Source organism: Geotrypetes seraphini, chromosome 1 (genome assembly GCF_902459505.1).
Source record: "Geotrypetes seraphini chromosome 1, aGeoSer1.1, whole genome shotgun sequence".
Classification (NCBI taxonomy): Eukaryota; Metazoa; Chordata; class Amphibia; order Gymnophiona; family Dermophiidae; genus Geotrypetes; species Geotrypetes seraphini.
The window spans coordinates 196,444,321-196,460,931 of record NC_047084.1 but is presented as its reverse complement, the minus strand read 5'-3'; the positions used below and the strand labels follow the sequence as shown (position 1 = coordinate 196,460,931).

Below are 16,611 nucleotides of genomic sequence, written 5' to 3'. Positions count from 1 at the left end.
TTAATGATGAAGGTGCAGAAGGGAGCCTATTGCCAGACATAGGAAGCAGAACTGTTCTATATACTCTGAAATCACCTTGTACTTCAAAATACCCCACAGCTGCTGCTTCATGCCTTCTGTTGTAGCCCTGAAGCCATGGCTAGCTGGCCTGTCTGGCAATCTTCTCCTGCTACAGTCATGCCCAGCCTGTCTGGGAGAACCTTGCCAGTGACAGTCACCTTCCCTTCAGCTCCAGCTGGTCCAGCAGAAGCAGCAACCCCTCTCCCTCACTAGTCCAGCAGCACCCTTCCCTTCTTTTCGCAGGTCCAACAGCCCTCGTACCATCCCTCCCTGGTTTCACCGGAAGTTACATCTGAAGAATGCACTCAGTGGCAAGAAGGTTCCTGGAGCAGTGCTCCATGCAGGAAGCTTCCAACTGGCTGGTAGGCCCACCCCAGGATGCATGAAGGGGCCAACCCAGGAGAGTCGCAGGTTTGTTGTTTTGTTTGGGGGGGGGTTGTTTATTGCCGCTGGCAATCAGGAAACCAGAGAGAGAGGGTTTGAGGGCTGTTGGACCTACGATAGGGAGGGAGGGAGGCTGCTGGACTTGCAAGGAGGGCTGCTGCTGCACCTGCGATTGCGAGGGGGGCTGCTGACCCGGGAGGGTTGAGAAGGGAGGCAACTCGCAGCAGATCCTTTACTGCAGGGTCAAGGCCATTCACCACTCTATGGGTAGTGAATGGCCTTGTCCACATTCCCACGGCAACCAGTTGATTTCTTCCCCCGTTCCTGCCTGCAGCTAGCCGCGAGAAACAGTCACCGTGTCATTTTCTAATTCAGAGCTGCACATGTGCCCACAGTCCCCTAGCTTCATTCCTACAACAATAAATACTTCAATAGCATTTTGGTCACACTATCAGAAGAGAAAGATCATTGGAGGAGGACATTATATTTGTTTGGGAAGATTGAAGGAACCAGACGAAGAGGGCGACCTGCAATCAGATGGCTGGACATGTTGAAAACAAGCATGGGAATTACCCTGGAGGACCTTACCAGACTAGCATAAAACTGATCTCTTTTTAGATCTTCAATTCATCAGCGAGTCGATGGCACCTAACTAACAAGTTTCATCCTGTTCTATTAAATATTCAGAGAGTTATTTTGCTCCCAGACATTGAGCAGACAAGAACCCTATGCAAATACATTACAAAGAGCTCATTAGTATTAAAATGATCAGAAGGAAATGCCCACATTTTACTGGGTCAAATTTTCCAGCTGGTCTATAACTTTCAATATTGATTTGTGCATATGTTATGTGAGTGTATGTTGCACTTGTTTTGAACTGACTACATATTTATTGGATGATGAACTTTATGAGCTTGGACTTTTATTGATTTACCTGCACTTTTAAATCACATTATAGAGAAAGTGGGACTTGGGAGCACACGGAATCTTTTTTCCAGTTGGTTAAGGACTCGTGGCATATTTTTGTTTAATGTCCTCCATTTGGAATACAGTCAAAATGCAAGAGCTTATGCTGACTTATTTAAGATAAGTAATTTATTATTTTTTCTGCATACGTTATATTTATACAAGACCATCTGCTATAAGTATTTAATTAACGGAGGTAGGGAGGGCCTGTGCCATGATGTAAGAGTTGAACATATCTCTCTTGCATTCCACTGGCTTTTAAGGTATGTTCACGTCACTGAGCACAATTAATTAAATTGTTTCATGCATTTATTTTGCTTAACCCCTCCTCTTTTACCTCCAGAAGATTCACCTACCTTCAGATAACCTTCCCCCAAATTACCCACCTTAACACCTTCCAATTAAACAAATACCATAAATAGATTGTAACCTACCCTCTCTAACTGAATTCCATATGTATTTTTCATACAGTTCTTCACTGTCAGTTTAATTTCCATCCTATAAATTCACATAGAATTTTTCTTTTTTCAACCATCTTTATTTTCTCTTCTTTATTAATTTCCAGGTACTTTAGTTAGATTGTGAGCCTTCGGGACAGTAAGGGAATTTTTTAAGTACCTTCTTACTTCTCATTTATAATCTTAATGTATATTTTCTTCAAACCGCTTAGAACCTAACGGATGTAGCGGTATATAAGAAATAAATTACATTACATTACATTACATTATTTAAATTCTCTTGTGTTATTTATGTGAGTGTATGTCCCATGCCTATGATCAGAACATAGCCGTTAGGCACGAGAGACACACTCGCATAACTGCTGCACAACAGCTGCATCCATATTGGGCATTTAAACAAAAAAAAGCACTTTAATAAACTGCTTGAAGCTCTGGCGATCAGGAGCTAACTGGGCTCGCGCAGAAGAGCTGTGCCTACTGCTTAGCTCTTCTATGCAGGCACTAGGAACAGTTCCTTCCCATTTTACCAGGCTACCCAGCACCAATAGTGTGCATTAAATTTGAATGCTATCTATGCTGAGACAAAATTGCTCCAAACCTGGTATTTTTTTTTACTGGGATGCTGGAGCTTTGTGCATCTTGTCTTAAGATTTACCTTAAGCATTCCTAGTTCTTGCCTTTCTACCCTAATACTCAAGCCTCACAGTCCCTACAAAGATACTGAAAGACTGAACTATAATTTCATGCCTCACTTATTAGACTTTATAAGTATATCTGGAAAAGTGTTTGGTTTAGGGGATATTTTTCAGACAGATCCTATTCTATGAAGTGGGCAAACACTACGTCAAATAGCTGGTCAATGAGGTAAAAGAGAGAATGACATGGGGACAAATTTCTCCCCGTTCCCACAGGAACTCAATTTCCCTGTTCCATCCCCACGAATTCTGTCCCTGTCTCATTCCTGCAAGCTCTGCCTTAACTGCACAAGCCTCGAACACTTATACCATACCAACTCTTGTATCCTGCAAATATCAGCTAGGAATCATTGTGGATTACACAATATTAGAATTGCTACAGACACACAGATATTACAAAGAAACTACATGGAAGATATCATGCAGGGGATTGCATGGGAATGGGTCAATGCACTGACGAAAAAAGATGAGTTTAAAGTGTTCAAGACATGTGCAGATGAGGACAGAGCTTACACCTCATTGACCAGTTATTTGTCCCTGTCCCTGCAGGAACTCAGTTTCCCAACCCATCCACACTCCATTCCTGCAAGCTTTGGAACTAAAATCTGCCATAACTAACAACTCTCTAGTACCAAGACAGCAGACTCCTCACCAGCACTGTCTAAAATCTTATCTAGGTGATGCATGAAGTCCACCACCTTCGCACTAGGCACACAAGTGACCAAGCAATCCTCATGTCCACCAGCTCACCCAGCTATCTACATGACTAATGATCAAATCTCCCATTATAAGAACATAAGAATTGCCATACTGGGACAGAACGAAGGTCCATCAAGCCCAGTATCCTGTTTCCAACAGTGGCCAACCCTGGTCCCAAATATTTAGCTAGATCCCAAGTAGCAAAACAGATTCTATGCTGCTTATCCTAGGAATAAGTAGTGGATTCCTCAAGCCATCTTTCCCTCCTGAGCAAAAGCCCCTGGAGACATCCTTGGTGCAAGAGGACATTGAATCCTCTGGAGGACAGGTCCTGGCTACAGGATTGCCTCCTACTTCACCAAGGTGATGCTATCCTTTAAAACTTCCCTCCTCTGAGGCAGCACCTTTCTCCTCTGAGGCTGGAGGTGGGACTTTTCTACAATGTCCCTGTGGGTCTCCTCTATGTACCTCTCTGTCTCCCTCACCTCCTCCAAGTCTGCTACTCTAGACTCAAGAGATCAGATCCATTCCCCGAATGCTAGGAATTCTTTGCACCGAGCACACATAAGACCTCTCACCAACTGGGAGATAATCGAACATGTGACACTCAGTGCAAAAGACTAGGTAGCACCCATCTTGCTGCTAGATTGCTGCCTGCATTATTATCGGTGATTTCTTTGTTAAGTTACTACGAGAATTGGAAAATGTACACTAAGTAATAAGAACATAAGAATAGCCTTACTGGGTCAGTCCAATGGTCCATCAAGTCCAGTAGTCCATTCTCACGGTGGCCAATCCATGCTACCGATCCAGGGCAAGGAGTGGTTTTCCCCATGTCTTGCTAGTTTTATGTTAGGCTATGGTAATGTTTAATTTTATTATTATTTTGCAGTGTTGTAATTTGTAGGTTACCCTCCCAGGATTTATGTTATTTCTTAAGAGCTAATTACTAGTTAATAGAGATTAGCTAATTAAATTTTTTAGTCTTTTAATTGGTCCAAGGGCCTATAAATCAGAGATCAGGTCAGGGGTGTGCAGGAATTAAACACTAAACAAAGACTTTCCTCACCTGCTATCTCTGCCCCAATCTGATTTTATGCTCCAAAATGCAACCTAAAATACTAATCTAAATTAAACACTTTTTATATAAAAACTTAACGGAGACTCTAAAGGCAACACTGCCTGACTTTGCTGAAAAAGCAGAGTACTGAACTAAAAAGTAAAAGAGAAGAACAATGAAATAACCTACTGAAGCCCAAGTTTTACCTTTTCCCAATTTTGAATGCCAGCAGTAAGGTATTCCAATGGAGTTTTTCTTCCCCTTAGCAGATCCTCACTCAGCACTTCTTCATTAAAGTGGATACCAGTGAAAACAGGTTTAAAAAATTATAATTTATTTTTGTGTGTACACAGATATACCCTTTTTGTATTTTATTGAACCTTGGGGCTGAAAAACACTCTCTGGTTTTAAGAGAGTCACCAAGTCAAATACTTACCTGTGGTTTTGAATATCCAAAGTTGGTATTAAGCTGAAAGACATGACATGACAGGTTTGTTTGAGGTTTGAATATTGTTACTAACTTTAATGATATCTTCAATATAAATTTGATCACATGTGAATGGTAAATTAGTTTTGCTATTCATTTACATTTAAATTTAATTTACCTTGCTTAAACATCTGATAACAACAACTGTTGGACATACCTATTTAGTTTTCTTTCACCCTCAATAGTTGGGGGTTTGTTTGTTTTTTAAGTCGCAACAAATAAATACAAATATTTAAATGTTTAGCCTCTGTATTGGTGTGAATTAAAGGAGAAACCTATTGAAACATCTTACCTGATTATAACATCTCATACATTTAATTGTAATAATTAAAACTGTAATGTAATTGCATCACATCACCGCTAGGGGGCTGTACATTAGTCTCCTTCTGGTTTTCCATACACATTGCCACTTTGCTTCAGATCTTTGTTTTCTTAGGGGAGCTTAGGTTTATCTAGGACTCCTTTTAAACCTTCTTTCCATAAAACTTGCCAAGTTTTATGCTATACTGTTTTCACCTGAACAGTCACGGAAATTCCAAACAGGAAGAGTCATTTGTAACAAATTTGCTCTTCACACAGCAATGTTGTTACTGGCCTAAATTCCTGTCTTTGTTGCCAAGTTCCAGGAGAAATAGTGTCTCACGTAAAAAACAATGAGAATTTAAAAAAAAAAAAAAAAAAAGTTGGACACGTAGGAGTCCAGGATTTTAAAGAATTTTACTGAAGAATAACAAGTCACTCTTCCTAAAGACACAAAACATGTATCATATCAAGCTCTCAACAAAAAAACGTGCTTTGGCAGGTTCACCTTCGTCAGGAGAAAGAAGCAAGCAAAAGATTACGTTCTTACCTCAATAATATTGTTGGAGTACATATTTAAACTGTTGATACCCACTAATCACGAACCTGCAGAAGGGTCTCACTTTAAGATCTTGAAGACTTCCCTTTCTGAGGTGAGCAGTCTCTCTTCAGTTGTTATCAAAGCACTTGTACTCCACTAAAACAGAAGAAAAGAGAAGGAGGGGCATGGGGAGATTCCCTAGCAATAAACTTGTTCTGTTCTGCTCTGAAACTTACGTAATAGAACAATGATCAATAAATATTTAACAAGCAAGTTATCAATCTTTTGCTTGAGGGAGAGCAATGGTACTACTGACTTTTTTTGCCGGTACCACTGGTGCGGCGCTCCAGTCTGGTGATGAAGAGGCTGATAATGAGGCACTCACTGAAATCGCGACTGGACGCTTATGGGACTTCTTCGAGGTCGGCATGACTTGACTCAATCCCATTTTGACCTGAGTCTCAGTTGGGGTAGAGGAAGGCTTCTTAGCTGGCTTACACACCGGAGGTATTATGCCGATGTCGATGTGCGCGGTGTCGTCTTGGTTGGAGCTGGTGTTGGTAGCAATGTCGGTTCCCCTTCCATAGTGACACTGAACAGTCATTGAAGGCGGTTTTTCAAAGTTATCATCTGTAGCAAGGAACAATGTGTACAGGTTTCGGGACAGTGCTCTGGCCCTAAACACTGAAGATACCAGCGATGTGGGTGAATCACAGAGATGGGCCAAGCACAGTGACCGCACTTCTTGAATCCATAAGTGGGCGTGACTTCGACCAAATTGAAATCGGGCCAGAACCCGCGAGGGAGAAAAAACTAAGGTAACACGAAAATGACTAAAAAAGTCACTAATGCAAGAGCAGGAAGGCAAAAAAGTTTCAATGGCTGTTGAAATGCATCTTCTTAGCTCCACGGAATCTAAGAAACTAAGGGACCACGTACCTATGTCGGGCAGGAAGGCACTCGCGCATGTGCGGTGTGGGCTATCGTGAACTTTCTAAAGACAAAGTGGCAATGCATTTTTGAAGTGTCCCTACCAGGGCTCCGGTGACGTCACCCATGTGTGAGAATATGCTGCCTGCTTGTCCTGGGATAAACTGCTATTTTGTCAGAATAACCTGGAGAAAATATTGTTGTTGAATATGTTACACTTAGCATGGATCGGCACTGCACTTCAAAACAATCTGCATAGATGTCCATCAATGAAGACGAGGCACTATGAACATGTAACATCAAGTGGTATGAAAAGTGCCGTAGACGTTGAAGCATGAGTGCCTAAAAAGGTGATGAACTTCAGAAATGACAACCTGTATCGCCCAGAAAGCTATGCATCAAATGGACTCTATGCTTAATTGGCAGGGCACTGTCCACTGCAATGCATCTATGTCGATGTGGTAGAAACATTGATTATAGAAAGGCATGCATCAACTACACGCAATGCTAATATGTCACCGATGTAAGCAGATGGAGGTATCGATGTATGTACTTGAAAGTCCCATTCTTTGAAACAAAAGAAAGAACATTTTTGACATCAATAGTATTTATCTTCTTCTAATCTATAGCCACAGAGTCAGATACAATTGGAGAGGACGAGCTGAAAGAGTAGAAACATTACCGAAAATCCATCGATGATCATGGTATGAAGTAAGGATAGAACTTCATGTAAGGGCCGTTGAACTTCATAAGAAGTTGTTTTTAAAAAAATAAAAAAGTCCAAAATTTCTATTATTATACTTCACTGATTTTCATAACAAAAATTAAAGAATAAACTGAAATACTTGAAAAGTTTGTTAAAAAATTTAAACAGGAAGGCAGCTTGACGGAGAACAAGAGATATGTATTCTTTACTATGCGAAAAACGAAAAACTGACAACCTCGCAAGCTGGCATCAGGAAGGAAGGTACTTGGGCATGCACGGTGCAGGCCATATTAAGCTTTGAATTCTTAAAGTGTCGGTGCACAATTTTGCTGTCCTTGCCAGGGCTCCATGGATGACATCACCCACATGTGAGACTATAATGCTTGCTTGTCCTAGGATAATCACTGTAACCTGATGCTGGGGTCCATCTTGGGGTTAGCACCGAAGGATCTGGGTGTCATTGTGATAAAACCTTCCACCTAATGTGCGGCGGTGGCCAAAAATGCAAACAGGATTCTAGAAATTATTAAAAAAGAGATGGTTAAACAAGATTAAGAATATTATAATGCTCCTGTATCGCTCCATGGTGCGACCTCACCTGGAATATTGTATTCAATTCTGGTCTCTTCTCAAGAAAGATATAGAAGCACTAGGAAAGGTTCAAAGAAGAGCGACCAAGATGATAAAGGAGATGGAATGCCTCTCGTATGAGGAAAGAATAAAAAGGTTAGGGCTCTCAGCTTGGAAAAGAGACGGCTGAGGGAAGATATGATTAAAGTCTACAAAATTCTGAGTGGAGTAGAACAGGTACAAGTAAATCAATTTTTCACTCCATCAAAAATTACAAAGACAAGGGGACACTCGAAGTTACAGGGAAATACTTTTAAAACCAATAGAAGGAAATATTTTTTCACTCAGAGAATAGTTAAGCTCTGGAATGCATTGCTAGAGGTTATGGTAAGAGTAGACAGCGTAGCTGGTTTTAAGAAAGGTTTGGACAATTTCCTGGAGGAAAAGTCCATAATCTGTTATTGAGAAAGACATGGGGGAAGCCACTGCTTGCCCTGGATCGGTAACATGGAATGTTGCTACTCCTTGGGTTTTGGCCAGGTATTAGGGACCTGTATTGGCCACCATAAGAACGGGCTACTGGGCTTGATGGACCCGCATTTTGGCACAATAAAAATGCTAAAACCAAAAATCAAAAAATAGTGATTTTAGAATTTTAGAGTTGGGGGACATGGAGTCTGGTAACATGCAGACTAGAGAATGACACAGTGGCGGTTTACCCGCGGGTAACCCGCCAAAACGGGGAATGAAAAATAGCAGCCTCTGCGGGGACAGAGACAAGGCCATTCACCGCCCCGTGGAGCGGTGAATGGTCTTGTCACCGCAGTGAGGCATCAAGGATCGCACGGTCTCCGCAGCCCCCACCCGCCCACCCGCAAGCCGGCTCGATCGTTTAACCAGCTTCCTCTCTCCACCTCACCTTAGTTTGCCGGCTTTCTTTTTCGGCGACCGGCACGCTTTCAAAAAGCCGCACATGCGCGGCTGCTCAGTATTCAATCTTCTGCTCTGACCCAACCGGAAACAGGAAGTTGCAGCAGAGCAGAAGATTGAACTTTGAGCAGCCGCGCGTGCTGGTTGCCGAAAAAGAAAGCCGGCAAACTAAGGTGAGGTGGAGAGAGGAAGCTGATTAAACGATCGAGCCGGCGTGCGGGTGGGGGCTGCGGGGACCGCATGTTCCCGGCTCACACAAGGAAGGAGGGAGTGAAAGGGAAAAAGTTTCTCTTCCTTGGAAATAGATTCTGAAGTGACCTCATCAAAGAAGACCAGCACCAAATGTACAAGAAATCCCTTAAACAATGTCAAAAGAGCCCAAAAGAGAAAACTGCTACTGACGTGAGACTCCATTATTGAAGGAATCAACTTGAAATCACAGTTCAAGAGACAGGAAAAGGTTAAATGCCTCATGGAATCCTCAGCCACAACACAAACCAAATTGTGAATGAAATCAGAGCAGACAGTAAGAATTATAAAATTGATGTCTAATGCTGAGGCATTAGAAATAATGCCTCAGCAATACAATTTTCAGAAGTTCTATTTGCTCATGGTAAGGGAGAAGAGAGATTGCTAGTGATGGTGGGGGGACTGATAGAAGATATGAAAGAAGAGTGGTAGAAAGGAACAGATGGTAAAGGAGGGAGGGAAGGGTGGTGGTGGAAAGGAATAGAACAGACATTGAAAGAGGGTAGAGAGGAACAGACTCTGAAGGGAAATGTGGAAGGCAGAGTGGGGAGAAGACGCTGGAAGGGAAGAAGACAGATGCCAGACTATGGGGGAGCGGAGGGAAGAAGATGGGTGCTAGACCAATTGTGGGAGGGGGTGAAGGGAGAGGCACAGCAATAGCAAATGGAAGACGCAGAGAGAAGACACACAGTGGATGGAAGGAATTCAATGAGAAGATGTGGAAAGCAGAAACCAGACAACAAAGGTAGAAAAAAAAATTATATTTATTTATTTATTTATTTTTTGCTTTAGGATAAAGTAGTATATTAGTTGTGTTGATAAAAATTTATAAACAAAGCCCTGCCAGCTGAACATCTTTCTCTAGTTCAGAAGCCAGAACTTTGATTTATAAGAAAGGAATAATGCAGTACTAAGGCTTATATGGATGCTGCGGGGACGGTGACGGGGCGGTGAATGGGATGGCAGGGGCGGTGACGGGGCGGTGAAAGGGATGGCGGTGACGGTGACAGGGCGGTGAAGGGAACAGCGGTGACGGGGCGGTGCAGAAGATGGTGGGCCGGGGACGGTGCAGTGACGGGGACAGATGTTTTTCCCCGTGTCATTCTCTAATGCAGACCCCCCCAATTCTCCTCATAGGCTATAACAGCCCTACTCACTATAATCTGTGCTGGCAATTTGCTGCAGCCTGCCTTAGCTTTAAAGAAGAAATCATTGCCTCAAACAAAATGTCCTTCCAGAACTGAATCTTTGAGCTGCCACTCTGACTGAGCCTCCACCCCTGCAGACCTTGGACACACAAAAAAACAAGAGGGAAGGCAAAACACAGCAGGCAACCTGCAGAACACCGCTGAGCCTCCTACGGAAGCCTAACAGCCTATGCTAGAATCCCTGCAAGCAGTAGGTGAGCAAGCTACAAAGGGACGCCCTAAAGCTCCAAAAATGCTTTTGTAGGCTGGGAAACAGGTACCCCAAGATGGACCCAAGCATCAGGTAACTGTGATTATCCTAGGACAAGCAGGCAGCATATTCTCACATGTGGGTGACATCATCCATAGAGCCCAGGTACCGCTGCATAACACAGTCTGCTTCTCCACGCAGGCAGAGCTGAACCCTTGAACCAGGAAGCTCTTAGTACTAAAAACTTGAGAAATACCAAAAAAAAAAAAAACCCCACAAAAAAACCCAACTAATATAAAGAAGCAGAACAGAAACACTCCTTCAGGCAGCAGGAAAAAACTGAAGGGGGCAGCAAAGCCATCTATGAAGTAGGAGGGATTCAGAAAAAATCTTGAGTAGATGCCTTCTGAAAGGCTTACAGCTACAGGGAAATTACCAGCTTGTACAGAATGAGATACCTATTTCACTAAAAATCTTTTTTTAGATGCAGTCACTAGAATCAAACAAAGTCACAGTCACACCACAGAGTGATACAAAGGCATTATAATATTCTCAGCTTTGGTTTTCATTCCTTTCCTAAAAATTCTTAATATTCTATTAGTTTTCTTAGCCACCGCTGCACACTGAGCAGAGGGATTTTCCTGGGCGCTGACTCCTAGTGTGGAATCTTTCTTCTGCTGGTTACACCTCTCTCTATACAGCCTAGAATCCTCATGGTTACAGCCACTGCCTTTTCACACTGCTTTGTCACCTTCAGATCTTCAGACACCATCACCCCAAAATCCCTCTCCCCATCGGTACATATCAGCCTCTCACCTCACAGCACATATATCTCCCTCGGATTTCTACTTACCAAATGCGTCACACTGCACTTTTTTGCATTGAATTTTAGCTGCCAGACATTAGACCATTCTTCCAACTTTTGCAGATCCTATTTCATGTTTTCCACTCCCTCCGGGGTTACCATTCTTGGTATCATCCGCAAAAAGGCAAACCTTCGGCAATGTCGCTCACAAACATATTGAACAGAATTGGCCCTAGCACCGATCGTCGAGGCACTCCACTACTCACCTTTCCTTCCTCCAAATTCCATTAACCACCACCCTCTGACATCTGTCTGTCAACCAGTTTCTAATCCGATTCACCAATTTGGGTCCTAACTTCAGATGGTCAAGTTTGTTTAAGAGCCTCCTATGAGGAACTGTGTCAAAGGCTTTGCTGAAATCAAAGTAAATTATATCTAGCACACTTTCTTGATCTAATTCTCTGGTCATCCATTCAAAGAATTTAATCAGATTAATTTGGCATGATTTCACCTTTAGTAAAGCCATGTTGACTTGGATCTTTTAACCTATTAGATTCTAGGAATTTCACAATCCTCTCCTTCAGCAATGCTTCCATTATTTTTCCAACAACCGAAGCGAGGCTTACAGGCATGTAATTTCCCGCTTCATATCTGCGACTACTTTTGTGAAGAGGAACCACATCTGCTCTTCTCCAATCCCAAGGAACCACTACCATCTCCAGGGATTTATTGAACAAATCTTTAAGTATAGCCATCAAAATCTCTCTGAGCTCTCTCAATATCCTGGGATGGATCCCATCCAGACTCATGGTTTTGTCCAACTTCAATTTTTCAAGTTGTTCAAAAACACTTTATTCTGTGAATGGTACGGTATCCACTCCATTCTCACATGTAGTGTTGCCTACCAATCGTGGTCCTTCTCCACGATTTTCTTCCTTGAACACATGGAGTAGATACCTTGCCATTCACGGAAAAAGCATTTATAAACAACTTGAAAAACTGAAGGTGGACAAAACAATGAGACCGGACAGGATCCATCCCAGGATATTGAAGGAGCTCAGAGGTTCTATTAAAGATTTGTTTAATAAAACTTTGGAGACGGGAGTGGTTCCTGGGGACTGGAGAAGAGCAGATGTGGTCCCCAATCACAAAAGTGACTGTAGAGATGAAGCGGGAAACTACAGGCCAGTAAGCCTCACTTTGGTTATTGGAAAAATAATGGAAGCGTTGCTGAAAGAATTCAAGAAAACATAGGACAAATACACAGGATCTTTAAGGGAGAGAAAGAGATAATGGATGGTATAGAAAATGTAGATAGGCAGACTGAATAGGCCATATGGTCTTTATATGCCATCATTTTCTCTGTTTGTCCAAGACATTAGATGCCACTCACTAAAAATTAAGATTATATTCATTTAGCATGCACTGAAAGATTTTTAAGCATGTCTATACAGTCTTTGCCCATATACCTTTTGTTGTAAGTACTTCAGCCAGGAATATGCGCAATGTGTGGGACTGTGCATCCTTAGTAGGGAGAAGGCAAAGCAACAGGACCCGACAAAATGTGCGCAGGAATTGTATTTCTTCATCTGCATTTCTCAAGCCTGGGTGAAGTAAAAAAGGTCTCAACTGATCATCCTGTCTAAAACAAAAATAAATAATTAATAATCCTAACAGATTTCAACTTCAATGAGGCACATTTCAAAATAAATGTGTAATGTAATTAACTAAAGAAAAGGTGATCAACTGACAAAATTTCTATTAATGTACCACTATCACTAACTGAATATGGACTGTTTAAAAATGGATTGCTCATATAGCAGAAGGCATTCTCAAGTGGGATCAAATGGATAAATTTAGTGCAACTAAAACACAGTTACTTACCTTAACAGGTGTTATCCGAGGACAGCAGGCAGATATTCTCACATGTGGGTGATGTCATCCACATAACCCAGTACAAAGAGTGAAAAGTGTAGTATCACTTTAAGCTTTTGAGAGCTTTTAGACTGCCCACACTGCACATGCGCTCGTGCCTTCCCGCCTGATGCCAGCTCTATGCCCAAGCGAAGATGCCAACTAGGGGAGGGGGGTGGATTGTGAGAAAATCTGCCTGCTGTCCCTGGATAACACCTATTATGGTAAGTAACTGTACTTTATCCTTAGACAAGCAGGCAGCATATTCTTACTTGTGGGACTCTCTAGCTTTAATAAAATGGATGGAGGGAGAGTTGGGTTCCAAGAGCTCATAAAAATTTGAGTTGCCACGCAAAAACCTAGATCTAATATCTGATACGAGAGGAACTCCATGCTCTGCTAGAGGTAAAAGGAGGGTTCTGAGAAAACCTATATGCATGGAGGTTGAAAAAAATACTAACAATTTCCTAGAGGTAGGTGAATCTAAATACAGGCGATGGAAAAGCCAAAAAGATTCAAGAACCAAATAAGACAAGACTACTGGCTAATGCACTCATATGGATCAGCCGACCAAATGAGCAGTTGAAACTAGTCATGTTCTTGAGTAAGAACATAAGAAGTAAGAACATAAGAAGTTGCCTCCACTGGGTCAGACCAGAGGTCCATCGCGCCCAGCGGTCCCCTCCCGCGGCGGCCCATCAGGCCTATGGCCTGTGAAGTGGTCCCTGACTATTCCTATAACTTACCTCTACTTCTATCTGTACCCCTCAATCCCCCTATCCTTTAGGAACCTATCTAAACCTTTCTTGAACCCCTGTAGTGTGCTATGGCTTATCACAACCTCCGGAAGCGCGTTCCATGTGTCTACCACCCTCTGTGTAAAAAATAACTTCCTAGCATTTGTTCTAAACCTGTCCCCTTTCAATTTCTCCGAGTGCCCAAGAATCAGTCCCTGTCTACCTTTTCTATGCTCTTCAGGATTTTGAAGGTTTCTATCATGTCTCCTCTAAGTCTCCGCTTCTCCAGGGAGAATAGCCCCAGCATTCCCAACCTGTCAGCATATGAAAAGTTTTCCATATCTTTTATCAGTTTAGTCGCTCTTCTCTGGACTCCTTCAAGTACTGCCATGTCCTTCTTGAGGTACGGCGACCAGTACTGGACACAGTACTCCAGATGTGGGCGCACCATTGCACAATACAGCGGCAAGATGACTTCCTTTTTAATGATACCCTTTTAATGATACTCGTGATACCCTTTTTAATGATACCCAACATTATGTTCGCTTTCTTTGAGGCTGTCGCACACTGTGCTGATGCTTTCAATATTGTGTCCACCATCACCCCCAGGTCTCTTTCAAGGTTACTTACCCCTAGCAATGATCCCCCCATTTTATAGCTGAACATTGGGTTCTTTTTCCCTATGTGCATGACCTTGCATTTCTCTATGTTAAAGCTCATTTGCCATTTTTTTGCCCACTCTTCCAGCCTCGTTAGGTCCTTTGCAGGTCTTCGCAGTCTTCCGTGGTTCTAACCCTGCTGTAGAGTTTGGTGTCATCTGCAAATTTAATAACCTCACAATTTGTTCCCACCTCCAGGTCGTTAATAAATATATTAAACAGGAGCAGTCCCAGCACCGACCCCTGTGGAACTCTGCTCGTGACCCATTGCCAGTCTGAGTAATGGCCCTTTACTCCAACCCTCTGTTTCCTGCCTGCCAGCCAGTGTTTGATCCATCGGTGGACACCCCCTTGTACCCCGTGGTTCCACAGCTTCTTAAGCAGCCGTTCGTGAGGTACCTTGTCGAAGGCTTTTTGGAAGTCAAGGTAAATGATGTCTATGGATTCCCCTTTATCAATCTGTTTATTCCCTTAGAGAAGTACAGTAAGTTCGTGAGGCACGACCTTCCCTTGCAGAAGCCGTGCCTTCATTGTTTTCTATGTGTTCGCAGATGCTGTCCTTGATCAGTGCTTCCATCATCTTTCCTGGAACCGAGGTCAAGCTCACCGGCCTGTAATTTCCCGGGTCACCCCTTGATCCCTTCTTAAAGATGGGCGTGACATTTGCTATTTTCCAGTCCTCCGGGATCTCCCCAGTTTTTAAGGATAGGTTACATATTTGACGAAGTGTTTCCACTTAGAGAATGACACGGTGGCGGTTTACCCGCGGCCACCGCATTTTAGCCGCGGGTCACCCGCCGAAAACGGGGAAGAAAACTAGCAGTCGCTGCGGTGACGGGGAAAAGGCCATTCACCGCCCGCGGGGCGGTGAATGGTCTTGTCCCCGCAGTGAGGCATGAAGGATCGTGCGGTCCCCGCAGCTCACACCCGCCTGCCCAATCGATTCTAGTGTTTAGACAGCTCTCTCCCTTCTCTTCACCTTAGTTTGTAGATTTTCTTTTTCGGCGACCCGCACGCTATCAGAGAGCTGCGCACCCGCTGCTGCTCAGTTTCATCTTCTGCTCTGACGCAACCGGAAACAGGAAGTTGCAGCAGAGCAGAAGATTGAACACTGAGCAGCCGCGCGTGCGCGGCTCTTTGGGAAAGCGTGCAGGTCGCCGAAAAAGAAAACCTATAAACTAAGGTGAGGAGAAGGGAGAGAGCTGGCTAAACACTAGGATCGATTGGGCAGGCAGGTAGTGGCTGCGGGGACCGTGCGATCGCTAGTGTTCCCGGCTCAAATTGGAAGGAGGGAGTGAAAGGGAAAAGGATTCTGGGCCAAGGGGATGAAGTCGGAAAGAAAAACCCACAGCAGGAAAGAAAGGGAAGGACTGGCAGGTGAGCCAGATGCTAGAAGCAGGGGGGGGGGGGAAGAAAGAGGGAAAAAAGCTAGATGGGGTTGAAAAGAAGAGACACACTGGTATGGAAGAGGAAGATAGGGGAAATCTGGACACAGGAAGGTAACAGAAAGAGGGGAAATTATGTGCATGGGGCATAGGGACAGAGACATAAAGGGGACATGCCATGGGGATGGTATATGGACACAGGGGGGGGGGCAATGACAGATACATAGGGGAGATATTAGAAATGGAGAAAATAGGAGCACAGAAGCGAGATGGTTTGTGGGGATGGGACAGGGACCGAGCTTGCAGGCTCCAGTGGCTTGCACAAATTACATTGTAACGTGCCATGAAAATAAGAGGAAGGAAGGTAGATAGGCCACGCGAGAGGAACTGAAGGGTAGTAGAAATGAACAGATGGTAAAGGAGGGAGGGAAGGGTGGTGGTGGAAAGGAATAGAACAGACATTGAAGGAGGGTGGAGAGGAACAGACCCCCAAGGGAAATGTGGAAGACAGAGTGGGAAGAAGACAGATGCCAGACTATGCGGGAGCGGAGGGAAGAAGATGGGTGCTAGACCAATTGGGGGGGGGGGGGTTAAGGGAGAGGCACAGTAACAGCAAATGGAAGACGCAGAGAGAAGACACACAGTGGATGGAAGGAATTCAATGAGAAGATGTGGAAA

The 16,611-nt window shown here is 43.5% G+C and overlaps 1 protein-coding gene across 6 annotated transcripts in view; it reads right to left on the bottom strand.

Annotated features, from left to right (window-relative positions):
- The window catches only part of SNX25 (sorting nexin 25), a 421,363-nt gene that overhangs the window by 298,630 nt on the left and 106,122 nt on the right, over positions 1-16,611 (bottom strand). For all 6 annotated transcript variants that reach the window (XM_033943506.1, XM_033943498.1, XM_033943491.1 and 3 more), the window contains exon 4: positions 12,708-12,880. In XM_033943506.1, coding sequence (XP_033799397.1) covers positions 12,708-12,880 — 173 coding nt within the window. The remainder of the gene's footprint in view (positions 1-12,707; positions 12,881-16,611) is intronic.